The 18,005-nt window shown below is 44.2% G+C and overlaps 1 protein-coding gene across 3 annotated transcripts; it reads left to right on the top strand.

Moving 5' to 3' along the window:
• Window positions 1-294: 294 nt before the first annotated feature.
• LOC138811528 (zinc finger protein 540-like) lies at window positions 295-16,881 on the top strand. Of its 3 annotated transcripts, none has more exons than XM_069999252.1 (5): window positions 295-381; window positions 7,669-7,716; window positions 9,411-9,537; window positions 10,290-10,385; window positions 12,331-16,881. In XM_069999252.1, exons 2-5 carry the CDS (start codon window positions 7,708-7,710, stop codon window positions 14,559-14,561), a joined length of 2,463 nt encoding a protein of 820 aa, XP_069855353.1. In that variant the 5' UTR covers window positions 295-381; window positions 7,669-7,707; the 3' UTR covers window positions 14,562-16,881. The 3 variants fall into 3 exon arrangements, with proteins under 3 accessions (XP_069855353.1, XP_069855352.1, XP_069855354.1); XM_069999251.1 differs by lacking the exon at window positions 295-381 and adding an exon at window positions 4,805-5,108; XM_069999253.1 differs by lacking the exon at window positions 295-381 and adding an exon at window positions 5,202-5,220.
• The last annotated feature ends 1,124 nt before the right edge of the window (window positions 16,882-18,005 follow it).

Consider the following 18,005-nt stretch of genomic DNA (forward strand, 5'->3'; position numbering starts at 1 on the left):
CAACCGGAAGTTACCCGGGCCGCGGGACACTCTGGGAAATGTAGTCCACAGTCAGGAGGGTCTTTTAACAGACAATTACCAAGCTATCTCAATCTCCAGGTACTGACTTTAGACTGTACTCTTTCTCTTAGCATAAGCCACCGTCTACACACCGCTCACATCTATGTCCAAAACCTTGAAATTTGTATAGGCCCCATTTAAATATACCTATTGAGCCTCCCTGTTGCTCTTCCTGTGCAAACCGGAACCTTACCAACGCCATCTTGGACTCGGAGTCGCTAGGATGACATGATTCCTGGGAAATGTAGTCCAGAGGCTGGGAAGACAAGAACGGTGAGATTCTGTGGCGTAGCCTTGAAATTCCTGTAAAATGGTGTCAAGGTAGGACCAGTCTGTATTGTCTGTGCGTAAGCCTTAAGCCGCCTGCCTTCCTTTTTAGAGCACCAACCTGGGGCTAGCTTTAAACGAACGGGAGAGGGAGCTTGTAGGACTCAGTACCCAGCCCAAACCTGGTCTTGTGTCTGAGAATCCACAGAAACAGCTCCCGGAAGACTACCATCCTGATTTTTAGAATATTAATACCTTGACTTGTCAGTTTTAATCTATTTTTGAAATTTGCATGCATGCAATCGGACTGTATGAATCTTGTCTCATCCTTAGTTATTAAAATTCCTGCCTTAACCCTCCCCCCCCCCTCCCCACCAAGTGAAAAGCCTTCAAGAAGGAAAGGTATGCCCACCCAGGCATAAAAATTTTTTCTTCAATTACTACTGAGGTCAAGGGACCTCCAAATCAACCCAAGCTTTGGTGATTCACTGGGAGGGTCACAGTGAAATGACACAAAGCAAAATCTACATAGAGAAAAGGAACGTGGAGGTAAGGTCCAGGGGAAACAAGCCACATGCTCCTAAGGAAATTTTCACAGTGAAATCATCCCAGGCATCCATTCTTCCAGCAATGACTTGTGACAATGCATAGGACATGTTGCCAAACAAGAAATTTTATTAGAGATTCCTTGCTTTTGGTTTTGTTTTGTTTTGTTTTTAATTTCTTGGGGCTGGTCCCATAGAGAGCTGTGATTCAGGAATATCAGAACGTCACATTCTCAGCAGGAAAGCAGGTGTTTAACATAAGCCATACCTTTGTACAAACAGTTCTGGAATACTGAACTGTGAATAGTGGGAACCTTTCTGTACACTACTGTCCTCCAACAACAATGAATACAAGGTGAATTTAAAAGGAAGAAAAATTGCTGGGCGCCAGTGGCTCATGCCTGTAATCCTAGCTACTCAGGAGGCTGAGATCTGAGAATCACTGTTCAAAGCCAGCCTGGGCAGGACTCTTATCTCCAATAAACCACTAGAAAACTGGAAGTAGTGCTGTGGCTCAAGTGGTAGAACGCTCACCTTGAGCTGAAGAGAACAGGGACAGCACCCAGGCCCAGAGTTCAAGCCCCAGGACCAACAAAAAAAAAAAAAAAAAGGAAGAAAAATTAAAATGCAAAAGCAACACAGCTAGACTCAGATAATATCCAGATGTTGGACTATCCAATAAGCAAATTAAAATTACTGTGATTAAGCCAGTGGCTTGTACTTGTAATCTTTGCTATGCAGGAGGCTGAGATCTGAGGATCAAAGCTAGCCAGGCAGAATAGTCCAAGAGACTTTTATCTCCAGTGAAGTAGCAAAAATGAAGTGAAGGTGTGGCTCAAGTGGTATAGTACCAGCCTTTATTGAAAGAAGCTAAGGGATAGAACCCAGGCCCTAAGCTCAAGTGCACACAAAAAGAAAGATAAAGAAAAGAAAGAAGGAAAGGAAAGAAGGAAGGAAGGAAGGAAGGAAAAAAAAGAAAAAGAGAAAGGAAAGAAGGAAGGAAGAAGGGAAGGATAATTAGTATTTTTAAAGCTCTTGACCAGCACTGGTGGCTCACACCTGTAATTCTAGCTACTCAGGAGGCTGAGATCTGAGGATCATGGTTCAAAGCCAGCCCAGGCAGGAAAGTCTATGAGACTATTATCTCCAGTTAACCACCAGAAAACTGGAAGTAGAGCTGTGCCTCAAAGTGGTAAAGTGCTAGCCTTGAGCAAAAGAGCTCATGGATAGTGTTGAGGCCCTGAAGTCAAACCCCACAACCAACAAAATAAATAAATAAATAAAATAAGGTCCTTTCTTTCTTTCTTTCTTTCTTTCTTTCTTTCTTTCTTTCTTTCTTTCTTTCTTTCTTTCTTTCTGTCTGTCTGTCTTCCTTTCTTTTTTTTTTCTGTTTTTTTTTTTGGGGGGGGGGTCCAGTCGTGGGGCAAGAACTCTGGGCCTGGGCGCTGTCCCTCAGCTCTTCAGCTCAAGGCTAGCACTCTACCACTTGAGCCACAGCGCCACTTCTGGCTTTTTTCTTATGTGGTGCTGAGGAATCAAACCTAGGGCCTTGAGTATGCAAGGCAAGTGCTCTACCACTGAGCCACCTTCCCAGCCCTTTCTTTTCTTTCTTTCTTTCTTTTTTTTTTGTCAGTCATGGGGCTTGAACTCAAGGCCTGGGCACTGTCCTTCAGCTCTTCAGCTCAAGGCGAGCGCTCTACTGCTTGAGCCATAGCACCACTTCTGGTTTTCTAGTGCGTTTTTATTGGAGATAAGAGTCTCACAGAGTTTCCTGGCTTTGAACCGTGATCTTCAGATCTCAGCCTCCTGAGTAGCTAGAATTACAGATGAGAGCCACCGGTACCCGGCCCAATACGGTATTTCTTACCCAGTGGTAGTTTTGTTCCACAAGACTCACTTGGCAGTGTCTAGAGAAGATTTTGGTTGTCACATCAACCAAAGGAGAAGGGCAACTGGTAGACACCAGGGCTGTATCTATAAATAAAAGAAAGAAATCATCAGTAATATCAAAGTTGAGAAACCCTTATTAATGAAGACTGTGTGTTATTAGTGAATGGAGAGAAACAATGAAACAGAATACAGTCCAGAAAGAGAACCACACAAATATAGTCATTTGATTCACACAAATAGAGCCATTTGATTCAAACAATTAGAGCCATTTGATTTTTAACAAAGACACACATTTTAATTAAGAAAGAATAATTTCAGGTGCTGAGGCTAATGCCTATATTCCTCGCTAATCTGAAGGCTTTGGAGAAATTCAGTTCAAGGCCATCCTTGACAGAAAAGTCTGAAGACGAAATGTGGTTCATGGAGTACCATCTCTGAGTGCTTTATGAAGAAGAAACAAAAACCAAGTAACATGAGACTCTGAGTTCAAGGCCTAGTATTAGTGTGCGTGTGCATGCATGCACACACACACACACACACACACACACACACACACACACGGGGCTGGGAATGTGGCTTAGTAGTAGAGTGTTTGCCTCAAGTGCATGAAGCCCTGGGTTTGATTCCTCATTGATTCCTCATTTACACAAAAATTAAGTGAAAGAAATAAAATTAAAAGAGGAAAAAATAATTTTAAAAAAGCCACACCAAAGTCCTTAGTCAAACAGTGACCCAACCTAGAAGCACAATCTGAATAGGTAACATTAACCAGAAGATCTAGCCATCAAAAACTGATCCTGTTAGCCAAGTGCTGGTGGCTCATGCCTGTAGTCCAAGCTACTCAGGAAGCTGAGATCTGATCATTACTTTGAAGCCAGCCTGGGCAGAAAAATCTGTGGGATTCCTTTTTTTTTTCCTTTGCCAGTCTTGGGGCTTGAACTCAGAGCCTGAGCACTGTCCCTGAGCTGCTTTTGCTTAAGGCTAGTAATCTACCACTTGAGCCACAGATCTACTTCTGGTGTTTTTTTGTTTTGAATTTATGTGGTACTGAGGAATCCAACCCAGAGCTTCATGCATGCCAGGGAAGCACTCTGTCCCCGAGTTTCTTTTGCTCAAGGCAAGCACTCTACCACTAAGACACATTCCCAGCCCTATGACATTTTTTTTTTTTTGTCAGTCGTGAGGTTTGAACTCTGGGCCTGGGCGCTGTCCTGCGCTCTTCAACCCAAGGCAGCACTCTACCCTTGAGCTACAGTGCCACTTCCGATTTTCTGGTGGTTTATTAGAGATAAGAGTCTCATGGACTTTCCTATCTGGGCTGGCTTTGAACCAAGATCCTCAGATCTCAGCCTCCTGAGTAGCTAGGATTACAGGTGTGAGCCACCAGTGCCTGGCTCTATGACATTATCTCCAATAAACTACCCACTGCCCCCTCCTCCCCTTCCCCCCAAAACCAGAAATGGAGTTGTGGCTCAAGTAGTAGAGCGCTAGTCTCTCGCAGAAGATGCTCAGGAAATGGGGCTGTGGCTCAAGCGGTAGAGCGCTCGCCTTGAGCTGAAGAGCGTAGGGACAGCGCCCAGGCCCAGAGTTCAAGCCCCACTACCGACAAAAAAAAAGAAAAAAGAAAAGAAAAAAGAAGATGCTCAGGGAGAGCGCCCAGAGCCCTAAATTCATGCCCCAGGACTGGTGCGCACAAGGATGTGCATGCACACACACACCTTGTTGGTAGGGCACAAACATATTCTCACAAAACTGTAGCCTCAGGCACCTGACCAGCCAATTCATAACCTCAGGGTCTTTAACGTCACAATCTGACGTCACAGTGGTCTGTCTCCCTAGAGTCCTGGGCAGAGCGGTCTGCACATCGCAGGCGCACTGTTTCCATGGTTACATGTCAGGCGCACCAATCCAGTCTTGGCTACAGGATCGGCTCCCTCCCCCGACCCATTCCCCCTCCAGGGGGAGATTCAAGCCGAGCACCCTCCTCCTCCTCCTTCTTCTCCTTCTCCTCCCCCTGGAGGATGCGTGGGAAGCATCCTCGATGCACTGCGCCTGCGCACTCGGGATTGCGGCTTCCCAGGCTGTTGTCTGCGCAGCAGCGCGGTCCAGAAGGACCCGAGCACAGAACCTGTCACCCGCAGTGGGGTATGGGAAACAAAACAAACAGCATCAACAACCAGTAGTTCAAGACATTTCCAGCCTTGTACTACATTTCCCAGAGGGCACAGGGCCCGAGCGAATCTCAGCAGCACTGGTCACGGGTTCGTCTTGAAACGTCTGCGTCTTCCTCGGCTGGGCGCCCTCCTGTGCTGTCGCCGGCTGCTTGGTGTCTGGTTACGGAGACAGGTGCATTTCCCCCCTCCCCCGAGGCACCCCCCCATCCCTGCTGATCGGGGAGCTTGGCGGATCTCAGAGCCCCTTCCCTACCCCCCCCCCCCACCTCAAGGACTCGAGGACGGTGAGCCCCCCTCTCCCTCCCCAATCCGTGCGGGCTGCAGATTTTCCGCGGGGAAAGAACGCGGGCTTGGAGCTGGGGGTGTGGTGGGGAGAGCTTAGGGCTTGGCCTGGCTTTGTGGAGGTGGGTGGGGGAGTGGGGGGTTTTGTTCATTCTCCTGGGATGCAAGATCGACCTTGTGTATGTAGCAGTAATTTGATGCGGGGGCCCAACTTGGTGACGCAGCTATTTGAGATCAGCTTGCAAAAGGGGGAAAAAAAATCAAAGGGTAAAATTGGAGGTGGGACACCCACCCTAGAGTGAAGGACCCCGAGTGAAATGCTGAGGATTGAGTATGGGGTGGGAGGGAGCTGTTGAAGTTGCGCAGGATGAATAAAACGGTTCTCTTAAAAAAAAAAAAAGGCAAAGGAGCCAGGCGCTGGTGGCTTCTGCTTGTAATGTTAGCTATTTCAGGAAGCTGAGATCTGAGGATTGAGGCTGGAAAGTCAGTGAGTATTTTACCTCCAGTACCAACAAAAAGCTGCAAGTGGATGTGTTGCTCAAGAGATAGAGTGCCAGCCTTGAGCAGAAAAGCTGTAGGACCATGCTCAGCCCCCGAGTTCAAGCCCCAGTACTGGGAGGAAAAAAAAAAAAGAAAGAAAGGAAAGACAAAAGGCTGCTTTCATTGTGGCTTGTTGATTGTGAGACCTACCTATAACCAGATTGAAACTCAAACGTTCTAGCCTTCCCCCTCCTTCCCCAACGCAGCCTGTAAGGGGGGGGGGCAGGAATAGAGGTAAGAGGCTGGGGTCTCACCAGTCTTCAAACAATGTACCTCATGCGCCCATTTAACCCTGTCCTGCCATTTTCCAAAGAAGTCTGGTAAGAGGGCTGAGAATGTGGCTTAGTGGTAGAGTACTTGTCTAGCATGCACAAAGCCCTGGGTTTGATTCCTTAGTACCATGGAAACAGAAAAAGCCACAAGTGGTGCTGTGGCTTGAGGGATAAGAGTGCTAGCCTTGAGCCAAAGCAACCCAGGAACAGTGCCCAGGCCCTGAGTTCAAGCCCCAGGACTGGCAAAACAACCCCTTCCACCCTTCCCACAAAAAAACCCTTTCTCCCTCCCCTCCTCAAAAAAGAAGTCTGGTGAGAGGGAGAGAATGGTGGCTGCATATCTAAATTTTATTGCCTCCCTTTCAGTCCATAAATCATATCTCATTTTTCAGGACATGGAAACAATCTGGTATCCTTTTGAAATAAAACATATCCACTAACCTATAACCTCAGTCTTCCTTCCAGACTGCATGTCAGAGGTCTTGAAAACAGACCCCATTCCCATTACAACTATAATGTTGTTTAAGTTCTTCTTCTTTTTTTTTTGCCAGTCCTGAGGCTTGAACTCAGGGTCTGGGCACTGTCCCTGAGTGTCTTTCACTCAAGGCTAGAACTCTACCACTCGAGCCACAGCACCACTTTTGGCTTTTTCTGTTTATGTGGTACTGAGGAATGGAACCCAGGGCTTCATGCATGCTAAACAAGCACTCTACCACTAAGCTACATTCTCAGCTCCTTAAGTTCATTATTAAGTGTGTGTGTGTGTGTGTGCCGGGCTGGGAAGGTGGCTCAGTGGTAGAGCGCTTGCCTTGCAAGCCTGAGGCCCTGGGTTCGATTCCTCAGCACCATATAAGCAAAAAGAAAAAAGCCAGAAGTGGCGCTGTGGCTCAAGTGGTAGAGCGCTAGCCTTGAGCTGAAGAGCTGAGGGACAGCGCCCAGGCCCAGAGTTCAGGCCCCACAACCGGACCCCAAAAAAAATTAAGTGTGTGTGTGTGTGTATGTGTGTGTGTAAGTGTATGTGTAATAGGGCTTGAAATCAGGACCTGGGTGCTGTCCCTTAGCTTTTTTTGCTCAAGGCTGGTGCTCTACCACTTGAGCCACAGCTCTACTTCCAGCTTGTTTTTGCTAGTTAATTGGGGGGAAGAGTCAAAAGGACTTTTTTTGCCCAAGTTAACTTCAAATCATGACCCTCAGATCTCAGCCTCCTGAGTAGTAGTTGGGATTACAGGCATGAGCCACAGGTGCTTAAAGCTGTTAATTCAGCTGCCTGCTTTGGTTATGTGATCTCTCTTGTTTGGTGAGCATTGAAGTTGAGAATCCACTCAGGGAACTTTTCCACCTCCTAGTCTCAGTCCTGCATCAGCACCTTCATGATGGGGATTGGCTTCAACTCTCCTGCTGAAGGCACTAATCTTGTATCTAATATAAACGTTTGCTCTGTATTCACCTTTCACAGGAGCGTAGGTTCCCTGGTAGAGTGACAGCATTTGTGGAAAAGGGGAAGGCAGTGTGGGGGCAGACGTATTGTAAACCAAAAATGTAAAATGAAAGATTACTTGTATCTTTTTGTTATCTTTGAAGTATGCTTGGTTTCATTTTTTATTTTTTTTAAACGCTGTCAACTTTGCTTCTCCACAGCCTAGAGAAACACTGAAGAGTTCTTCAGATTCCCAAACCATGGCCCATGTAAGTTGCTGTTTATCTTATCTTCTTCTTTTTTTTTTTTTTTATCTTATCTTCTTGAAGAGATCACTTGAGACTGTGTGCCAGTGTCTCATGCCTGTAATCCTAGCAACTCAGGAGGAAGAGATCAGTAGAATCAGTATAAGGCCAGAAGGAGGGGAAAAGTTCTCAAGACTCATATCTCAACCAATAGCATTCACTTGTCATCCTCGCTTTCTAAGGAACTGAGATCCAGAGGGTCATGGTCACAGTATAGCTCAGGCAAAAACTGCTCATGATACCTAATCTTGACTGAAAAGGTTGATAATGGAGGGTATGGCTGTTTTACCAGCCACAATAGGATTAGTAAATAGAAGAATTGCAGTTTATACCAGGGTAGGACTAAAAATAAGAAACTATCTCTAGAGCAAAATGTTCTAGAGTTATGACTTAAGAAGTAGAGCTGATGCTGGGCACCAGTGTCTCATGCCTGTAATCCTAGCTACTCAAGAGATTGAGATCTGAGGATCACGTTCAAAGCCAACCTAGGCAGAAAAGTCCATGAGACTCTTATCTCCAATTAACCGCCAGAAAACAAGAAGTAGTACTGTGGCTGAAGTGGTAGAGCATTCACTTTGAGCTGAAGAGCTCAGGGACAGTGCCCAGGCCCAGACTTCAAGCCCCACGACCGAACCTAAAAAAAAGAAGAAGAAGAAGTAGAGCTGAAGCCGGGAGCTGGCGGTTCACACTTGCAATCCTAGCTCCTCAGGAGGCTGAGATCTGAGGATTGTTGTTCAAAGCTAGCCCATGTAGGAAAGTCCGTGAGACTCTTAATCTCCAATTAACCACCAGAAAACTAGAAGTGGAGCTGTAGCTCTAAGTGCTAGAGTGCCAGCCTTGAGCAACAGAGCTCAGGGATAGCACCCAGGCCCTGAGTTCAAGCTCTACAGCCGCAAAAAAAAAAAAGGTAGAGCAAAGCAAACCTGATTCTGATTTCAAATCCCAAAACCACCACAATAAAAAGATCACTTGAAAGAATTTTCTGAATATTTATGCTTTATACTTAAGTTTCCTATCTACTAGAAGTTTTTCTTCATCTCCAATCTCCTAGTGCCTCCTGTATGTCTCTGTCTTCTCTAACAAGTCCTGGCTATACATTGACCAAATCATCTAGCATTCGCTATGCAGCCTCTACTTGGGAGCACAAAATCCCTAAGGGAATGAATATAACAATTGTCAGATCTGAGGTATAAAGAAACAAAGCCATGGACTCATTTGATGACAAGTTTTCTACAGATCTATGTCTATAAAAACCACAGTATATGGGATGGGAAGGTGGCTCAGTGGTAGAGTGCTTGCCTTGCATGCCTGAGGCCCTGGGTTCGATTTCTCAGCACCACATAAGCCAAAAAAAAAAAAAAAAAAGAAAAAGAAAAAAAAGCCGGAAGTGGTGCTGTGGCTCAAGTGGTAGAGCGCTAGCCCTGAGCTGAAGAGCTGAGGGACAGCGCCTAGGCCCAGAGTTCAGGCCCCACGACTGGACCCCCCCGCAAAAAAAAAAATAACCACAGTATAGGTTCAGGGTGATTAACCTCAGTCTCAGTCCTAGTGGTCGGGTTCTGTTTATGAGAAATTGATGGCGGGATATTTCCTGGGAATCTGTGAGAGGTGAAAACACATACTGTATATCATTTGACCAGTATCTTGATTTATGGTTTCAGTCACTGGTAACTTTCAAGGATGTGTCCATCCACTTCTCTCGGAAGGAGTGGGAGTTCCTGGAGTCTACTCAGAAGGATTTGTATAAGGATGTGATGTTGGAGAACTATAAGAACCTGGTGTCAGTGGGTAAGGTCATCTACACCAAACACTTTGGACTGTTCTCTAAAATAATAGCTTTCTCTTCCATGAATTGGGATTCTGTTTTGTGTGTGTGTGTGTGTGTGTGTGTGTGTGTGTGCGCGCGCGCGTGCGTGCATGCATGAGTGTGTGTATGTGCGCTTGCGCTTGCGTGTGAACCAGCCAGTCCCTATGGCTTGAACATAGGGCCTGGGTTCTGTCCCTGAGCTTTTTTGTTCAAGGTTAGTGCTCTGCCACATGAGCCACAGCTCCACTCCTGGCTTTTTTGTGGTTAATTGGAGATAAGAGTCTCCTGAATTTTCCTGCTAAGACTTTGAACCTTGATCCTCAGATCTCAGCCTCCTGAGTAACTAGGATTACAGGCATGAGCCACCAGCACCCAGTTTTGAATGTGCTTTCTGTTGGTTTGTTTGCCAGGCCTGGGGCTTGAACTCAGGGCCTGGGCACTGTCCCTGAGCTTCTTTTGCTCAAGGCTAGCACTCTACTACTGAGCCACAGTGCCACTTCCAGCTTTTTCTGTTTATATGGTACTAAGGAATGGAACCCAGGGCTTCATGCATGCTAGGCAAGCACTCTACCACTAAGCCACATTCCCAGTCCTACCATGAATATTCTTTAATAGTTTTCTCTGGTGTATTATATGGCCCCACGTGTTTAATATAAATGAAGTCTTAAAATGATTTTGAAAATGTAATAGTATTTTACTTCTACATCTTGTTTTCTTTCCTTCTTGTATGCAGGATATTCTCCCTCAAAGCCAGATGTGATAACCTTACTGGAACAAGGCAAAGAGCCATTCCCAGTGATGAAGGATGTGCTAGGAAGAAGGTCTACAAGTAAGTGAGGGCTCACTACTTAGCTGGTGAGCCAGCAAAGGGCATGTAGTAAGAGCAGAGATGCAGGCTTTGCATCAGATTGTTGTAGTCGAAGACAGGAAAAAATTGACTTTTTTTGGGGTGCAAGTCCTGGGGTGTGAGCTCAAGGACTGGGTGCTATCCCTGACCTTTTTTGTTTAAGGCTAGCATACTGTCATTTGAGCCATAGCCCCTCTTGCTTTTTGATGATTAAATGGAGATAAGAATCTCATGGACTTAGCTGGGCACCGGTGGCTCACACCTGTAATCCTAGCTACTCAGGAGGCTGAGATCTGAGGATTGCAGTTCAAAGCCAGCCCAGGCAATAAAGTCCACGAGATTCTTATCTCCAATAAACCACTAGAAAACTGGAAGTGGCACTGTGGCTTAAGTGGTAGAATGCTTGCCTTGAGCTGAAGAGCTGAGGGACAGTGCCCAGGCCCAGAGTTCAAACCCCACGACCAACCAAAAAAAAAAAGAAGAATCTCATGGACTTAATTGCCTGGGCTGGCTTTGAACTACCATCCATAGATCTCAGCCTCATGAATATCTAGGATTATAGACATGAGCTACCAGCACCCAGCTGAAACAGATTTCTTAGCATGAACTCACAAAAGAACTTCATCCTAGCTTCCAACTATTGTATGCATGTGCATGCACACACAGGTGTGTGTGTGTGTGTGTGTGTGTGTGTGTGTGTGTGTACATGCACGCGCATGTGTGGGCATGCGTACACATGTGCACCAATTCTAGAGTTTAAACTCAGAGCCGGGGTACTGTCCCTTAGTTTTTTGTTCCAATTTTAGTATATGTGCTGCCGAAGCGAGCACATGTCCCTTAGTTTTTCACTCAAGGCTTGTGGTCTACCACTTGAACCATAGCTTCATTTCCAGCTTTTTTTTTTTTTTTTCAGTCATGGGGCTTGAACTCTGGGCCTGAGTGCTGTCCCTCAGCTCTTCAGCTCAAGGCAAGCACTCTTATCACTTGAGCTACAGTGCCACTTCTGGTTTTCCAGTGGCTTATTAGAGATAGGAGTCTCATGGTCTTTCCTGCCCGGGCTGGCTTTGAACCATGATCCTCAGATCTCAGCCTCCTGAGTAGCTAGGATTACAGGTGTGAGCCACGGGGCCTGGCCATTTCTAGCTTTTTGATGGTTACTTAGAGATAAGACTCTCATAGACTTTTCTGCTTTGGCTGGCTTTAAGTCATGATCCACAGATCTCAGCCTCTTTAGTAGCTAGGATTACAGATGTGAACTACCAGCACCTAGCTCACTACTGCCACTTGAATACAAGTTACTATCACTTTTAGTTTAGACCGCCAGTTCAGCCTATTAGCTGATAATTCTTCCAGTCTTCCCTCCACATTTAAAAGATCATCTACACAATATCTAGGCTGATTGTTGAAAAACAGAGATTATTGCTTCCAAACACTCTACAAAAAGGAGAATTCAGATTTCTCACCAGGAAAAGCAAACTATTTTAAGACACAGATTGTCTCTAAGCTCTTCTTTCATATTCTTCCCCCAATGAACTGCCCTTATGTAGAGCCCCTGGGATCCAGTCACCTCTCACTAGCACCACCATTTGGGGACCCAGGCTTCAATTCATGAGCCTGTGGGGAACATTACATATCAAAATCATAACATAACATAACATGGCACATAGTCTAGCGCTCTACCACTTGAGCCACAGCACCACATCCAGCCTTTTCTGTTTATGTGGTGCTGAGGAATAAAACCCAGGGCCTCGTGCATGTCAGGCAAGCACTCTACCACTGAGCCACCTTCCCAGCCCTGTAAAAATGTTTTTAAAGCCATTCACTTCTACTAATAATCATTTTCATTTTTGCCTCCTCTTTTGAAGAGGAAAGCTTTATGTTTTGCTGGTTATAGGAAAATAATTTTTGCTTGCTTTTTTGTTACCAGGTCTTTCCTCCAGGCATAAGACCAAGAAATTATCTCCACAAAAATCTACTGGTGAAATAAGTGTATCTAAATCAAAGACAACAGAAACAAGTAAAACACTCAATCTCAAACGATCAACTTTGAAAAATGTGTGCCAGAACAAAAGTGACTCTAATGGCCCTCAGGAAGCTGAAGGAAGGAGCACTACTCAAAAGAAAATCAGCCATGAAAAAGGACCAACAAATAGAAAGCAACTGTCTACTCTGGATCAGAGAGTTGATAATAACGAGGACTCTAATGAAGACAGGGAACATGGGGAAACCACTGGTTGTGAGTCTAGCTCAATTCAACGTGAACCAGTTCATTTTGAAGAACATTATGACTGTGAGGAATGTGGGAAAACTTTTAAGAGTGTCTACCAACTTACCCTACATGAGAAAATTCACAGTGGTGAAAAAATCCACGAATGTAAGGAATGTGGGAAGCTGTTCAGGCGTAAGTATCGACTGACGCTCCATCACAAAATTCACACAGGTGAAAAACCCTATGAATGTAAAGAATGTGGGAAGTTCTTCAGGCGTAAATATCACCTGACTCTACACAAGAAAGTTCACACTGGCGAGAAACCCCATGGATGTAAGGAATGTGGGAAGTTCTTTGGTCGTAAGTATCAACTTACTCTCCATCAGAAAATTCACACTGGTGAGAAACCTCACGAGTGTAAAGAATGTGGGAAGTTCTTCAGGTGTAAGTACCAACTTACTCTACACCATAAAACTCATACTGGTGACAAACCCTATGGATGTAAAGAATGTGGAAAGTTCTATAGTCTTAAGTACCAACTTAATCTACATCAGAGAATTCATACTGGTGAAAAGACTCATAAGTGTAAGGAATGTGGGATGTTGTTCAGTTACAAGTATCAACTTAATCTACATCAGAAAATTCATACTGGTGAAACACCCCACGAATGTAAGGAATGTGGGAAGACTTTTGGTCTTTACTCCCAACTTAATCGTCATCAGAAAACACATACCCATAACAAACGTTATAAATGCAAGGAGTGTGGCAAGAGGTTCTTAAGTAATTTTGAACTTACTCAGCATGGGAGAGTTCATGCTGAGGATAAACCTTATGAGTGTAAGGAATGTGGAAAAACATTTCCATTTGGTTTCTACCTTACACAACATCAGAAAACACATGTAAAGGAGAAAACCTACCCATGTAAAGAATGTGGGAAAACCTTCAGTACACAAGAACAACTTACCCAGCATGAGAAAAGCCACACTGGTCCAAAACCCTATGAATGTAAGGACTGTGGGAAGGCCTTTAGACTTAGTGCTAACCTCACTGAGCACCGAAAAATTCATGAAGGTAAGAAACCTTATAAATGTAAGGAATGCGGGAAAACCTTCAATGAACGAGGACTCCTTATTCAGCATAAAACAATTCATACAGGGAAAAAACTCTATGAATGTGAAGTGTGTGGAAAGAAGTTTAATTACAGTGGGGACCGGAGAGTCCATCGCAAAATCCATACTGGTGAGAAACCATATGAGTGTGAGGAGTGTGGAAAGGCCTTTATGCTTCGGTCAGCCCTTACTGAACATGAGAGAATTCATTCTGGTCTGAAGCCTTATGAATGTAAGGAATGTGGGAAAACCTTTCGAGGGCGCTCTCAAATTAGTCTTCATAAGAAATTTCATAGTGATGTGAAGCCCTACAAATGTGGGAAATGTGGGAAGTCCTTCAGATTTGGTTTCTATCTTAGTGAGCATCTGAGAGTCCATACGGGTGAAAAGCCCTATGAATGTAAAGAATGTGGAAGGGCCTTTATTCGTAGAGGAAATCTGAAAGAACACCTGAAAACTCATTCTGGGGTCAAACCCTATGAGTGTAAGGAATGTGGGAAGGCCTTTAGTTGGCGTGGACAGTTTACTCAACATCAGAAGATTCATACAGGTATAAAACCCTACAAATGCGAAGAATGTGGGAAGGCCTTTAATCGTACTGGAGACCTCAGAGTCCATCAGAGAATTCATACTGGTGAGAAACCCTATGGATGTAAAGAATGTGGGAAGTCCTTTAGACTTAATTCACATCTAACTGAACATCAGAGAATCCACACTGGGGAGAAGCCCTACGAATGTAAGGAATGTGGGAAGACCTTTAGACAACGTGCACATCTTTATCAACATAAGAAAACACACAAGGTAACTAAACAGAAGAAAGCCATTCCAGGCACACCATAGTTACAGATGATCAAAAGATTCATGCCAGAAAATTTTTGTTAATATGTTGGTTGTTCATTCACTTCTTTCTTTTTCTTTTTCTTTTTCTTTTTCTTTTCTTTCTTTCTTTCTTTCTTTCTTTCTTTCTTTCTTTCTTTCTTTCTTTCTTTCTTTCTTTCTTTCTTTCTTTCTTTCTCTCTCTCCCTTCCTTCCTTTCTCTCTTCTTTCTCTTTCTTCCTTTTTTTCTTTTCTTTCTTTCTTTCTTTCTTTCTTTCTTTCTTTCTTTCTTTCTTTCTTTCTCCCTTCCGTTCTCTTTCTTTCTTCTCTTTCTCTTTCCTTTCTTCCCTCCCTCCCTTCTTTCTTTTTTTCTCTTTCCTTTTCTGGCTTTTCCCTCCCTCCCTCCTACTCTCCTTCCTTCCCCTTCCATACCTCCTTCCCTCCCTCCCTTCCTCTCTCTCTCCCTTCCTTCCTTCCTTCCTTCCTTCCTTCCCTTCCTTCCTTCCCTTGCTTCCTTCCCTTCCTTCCTTTCCTTCCTTCCTCCCTTCCTTCGCCAGAACTCTACTTCTGGCTTTTTTGGGGGTAGTTTATTGGAGATAAGAGTGTCACAGACTTTTCTGCCTGGGCTGGCTTTGAACCACAATCCTTCCTTCCTTCCCACTTAAACCAGAGCTCCACTTCTGGCTTTTTTTTGGGAGGGGGATAGTTTATTAGAGGTAAGAGTTTCACAAATTTTTCTGTCCGGGCTGGCTTTGAACCATGATCCTCAGATCTCAGCTTCCTGAGTAGCTAGGATTACAAGCGTGAGCCACTGGTGCCCGGCTATGTTGATCTTTCTTTACACCTATTAGTAAATATATGAGAGCGTTCAGAAAAGTCTCAGTCCTTGTTCAATTTAAGGGAATTCATACCAGAAAATAAACATGTTAATATAACAATTGTGGGCACTACTTTTAGCAATGATGTCTGTGATCATCATTGCCTTCTCTCACACTTTAGTAGCAGGCAAAACAACTTCAGGCAAAACACTGATTCCTTGATGGGTGCTGGTGACTTAGGCCCATAACCCTAACTACTCAGGAGGCTGAGATCTGAGAAGGTTTGAAGCCAGCCTGGGGAAGAAAACTCTACAAGACTTCCATCTCTGGATAATCAACCAAATCCATGCTAGAGTTGTAGCTCAGGTGGTAGAGCAACAGTAGAGCAAGCAACTACACTGTTTGAGACCCTGAGTTCATGCACTGCTACTGGCACCCGCCCCCGCCCCCCAAAGAAAAGAATAGATATAATCAAGTTAGATCACAAGAACATTATGCTGAATTCTGAAGGTCAACTTTAAAAATGTCACACACTTTGTGATTCCACTTATGTAACATTCTTTTCTTTTTTGTGCTGTTACTAGGGCTTGAATTCAGTACCTCACGCTGTCACTTAGCTTTTTTGCTCAAAGCTGTGATGCTCTACCTGTTAGGCTACACCTCTACTTCTAGCTTTTTGCTGGTTAATTGTTGATAAGAGTCTCTTGAGTTTTTCTGTCTGGGCTACCTCTGAACCACAGTCCTCAGATCTCAACTTCCTAAGTTGCTGGGACTGCAGGTATGTACTACCAGCACCTAGCTTCGATTTGTATTTTGATTGCAGTGGTGGTTGCATGAATCTGCATATGCAGTAAAGTAACACATGATGATACACATGCTGTACCAATGTCAGATTCTGTGTTTTGATATTGAACTGTAATCTTGTGCATGTAGCTATGGGGGAAGACTATGAGGTATACAGAAGATTTCTGTGTACATCTTTCAATTTCCTGTGTATCTACGATCACTTTAGAACTTTTAAAAGTCAATTTTTTAAGAAGCTTCAATATGAAGGGGCTCAGAAACAGAATGCCCAAAACTGAATTATGAATTGGGAAGTCTGAAACTTTAGTTGTGGAGTATCTGGAAGGAACCAGATGTGATAAAGAAGCATGAGCCACCAGCACCTCACTCCACCTCTGTGTCTAACCTAACTTTCTTGTGACTAGTAGATAAAACTCTTAGAACACATCCCTAAGCTGAGTAGACTAGCTTCTATTATCCCTAAAGCTAAGAATGATGAAAAAAAATCAAACCTACAGAAGATTTGCCTGCTTTGCTGTAGCCCACTGCCTGATCCTCCAACCAATGTGTTTGTTTAATGTACCAATGTATGACTTTCTGATCTGTGACTCTTAGCAGCCCATGTAACCTCTTCTGTGGTTGAGCATGTTATCCAGGTGAACCTGAATCTGTATTCTCCAGTGTTCCCAGGCCTTGCTCACTGTTTAGCTCAAAATAAACTCTCTTATTTCCTTCAGAGAAAAGGTGTATTTTGTATCAATATACTGTTAGTTCTGTTTATGTAAACTTTCAATAGCTGGCACTGGTGGCTCACACCTGTAATCCTAGCTACTCAGGAGGCTGAGAGCTGAGGATCACGGTTCAAAGCCAGCCTAGGCAGGAAAGGTCATGAGACTTATCTCCAATAAACCACTAGAAAACCAGAAGTAGCTCTGGGGCTCAAGTGGTAGAGTGCTCATCTTGAGCTAAAGAGCTGAGGGACAGCGCCCAGGCTCAGAGTTCAAGCCCCACAACTGACAAAAACAAAAACAAAAACTTAGAATATATTCCCTGGAAGGTCTGATCTAACACAAAACAATATACATGAGATAATATAAACAAGACCTGATAAATTGGCTTTAAGGAAATTAAACCAAAATTATTGCAAAAATGCAAGATGATACTTTCAGAAATAAAATGGTACATGATACCAACATAGAATATAAAAGCCAGGCCCCAATGCCTCATGCCTGTAATCCTAGCTACTCAGGAGGTTGAGATCTGAGGATCATGGTTCAAAGCCAGCCTAGGCAGGAAAGTCCGTGAGACTTATCTCCAATAAAGCAATAGAAAATGGGAAGTGGCGATGTATGTAGCTCCAGTGGTAGAGTGCTTGCCTTGAGCTGAAGAGCTGAGGGACAGTGCCCAAGCCCAGAGTTCAAGCCCCACAACAGACAAAATAATTTTAAAATATATATATATATACACACACACCAAGCATCAATAGCTTGCGCCTGTAATCTTAGATATTCAGGAGACAGATGTGAGAATTGAGGTTTGAAGCCATCTTGAGCAGGAAAATCTGAGGTTCATCTCACAAAAAGCCAGATGGAGCTGTAGTTCAAGTGGTAGAGCACCAGCCTTGAGTGAAAAAGCTAAGGGGCAGCTCCTAGGCCCTGAGTTAGAGCCCCAGGACCAGCACAAAAATTAGCTTTCTGTATACGTTCATTACTGGCAGTAACAACAATTCATAGCATTGTTCACTTCCCTCCCAGCAGAGACAAACTATACAGCACCAGCTTCATTCAGCACATACATTCATGTTCTTTTTTTTTTTTTTTTTTTTTTGGTTGGTCGTGAGGCTTGAACTCTGGGCTTGGCACTGTCC

Source organism: Dipodomys merriami, unplaced genomic scaffold (genome assembly GCF_024711535.1).
Source record: "Dipodomys merriami isolate MVZ:Mamm:240054 unplaced genomic scaffold, mDipMer1.0.p SCAF_534, whole genome shotgun sequence".
Taxonomy (NCBI): Eukaryota; Metazoa; Chordata; class Mammalia; order Rodentia; family Heteromyidae; genus Dipodomys; species Dipodomys merriami.

Excerpts from the sequence above, each read along its gene's own strand:
- LOC138811528 (XM_069999252.1), top strand. Across the intron at positions 9,538-10,289 it reads TAAGAACCTGGTGTCAGTGG|GATATTCTCCCTCAAAGCCA; the intron begins GTAAGGTCATCT and ends TCTTGTATGCAG. Across the intron at positions 10,386-12,330 it reads GCTAGGAAGAAGGTCTACAA|GTCTTTCCTCCAGGCATAAG; the intron begins GTAAGTGAGGGC and ends TTTTGTTACCAG.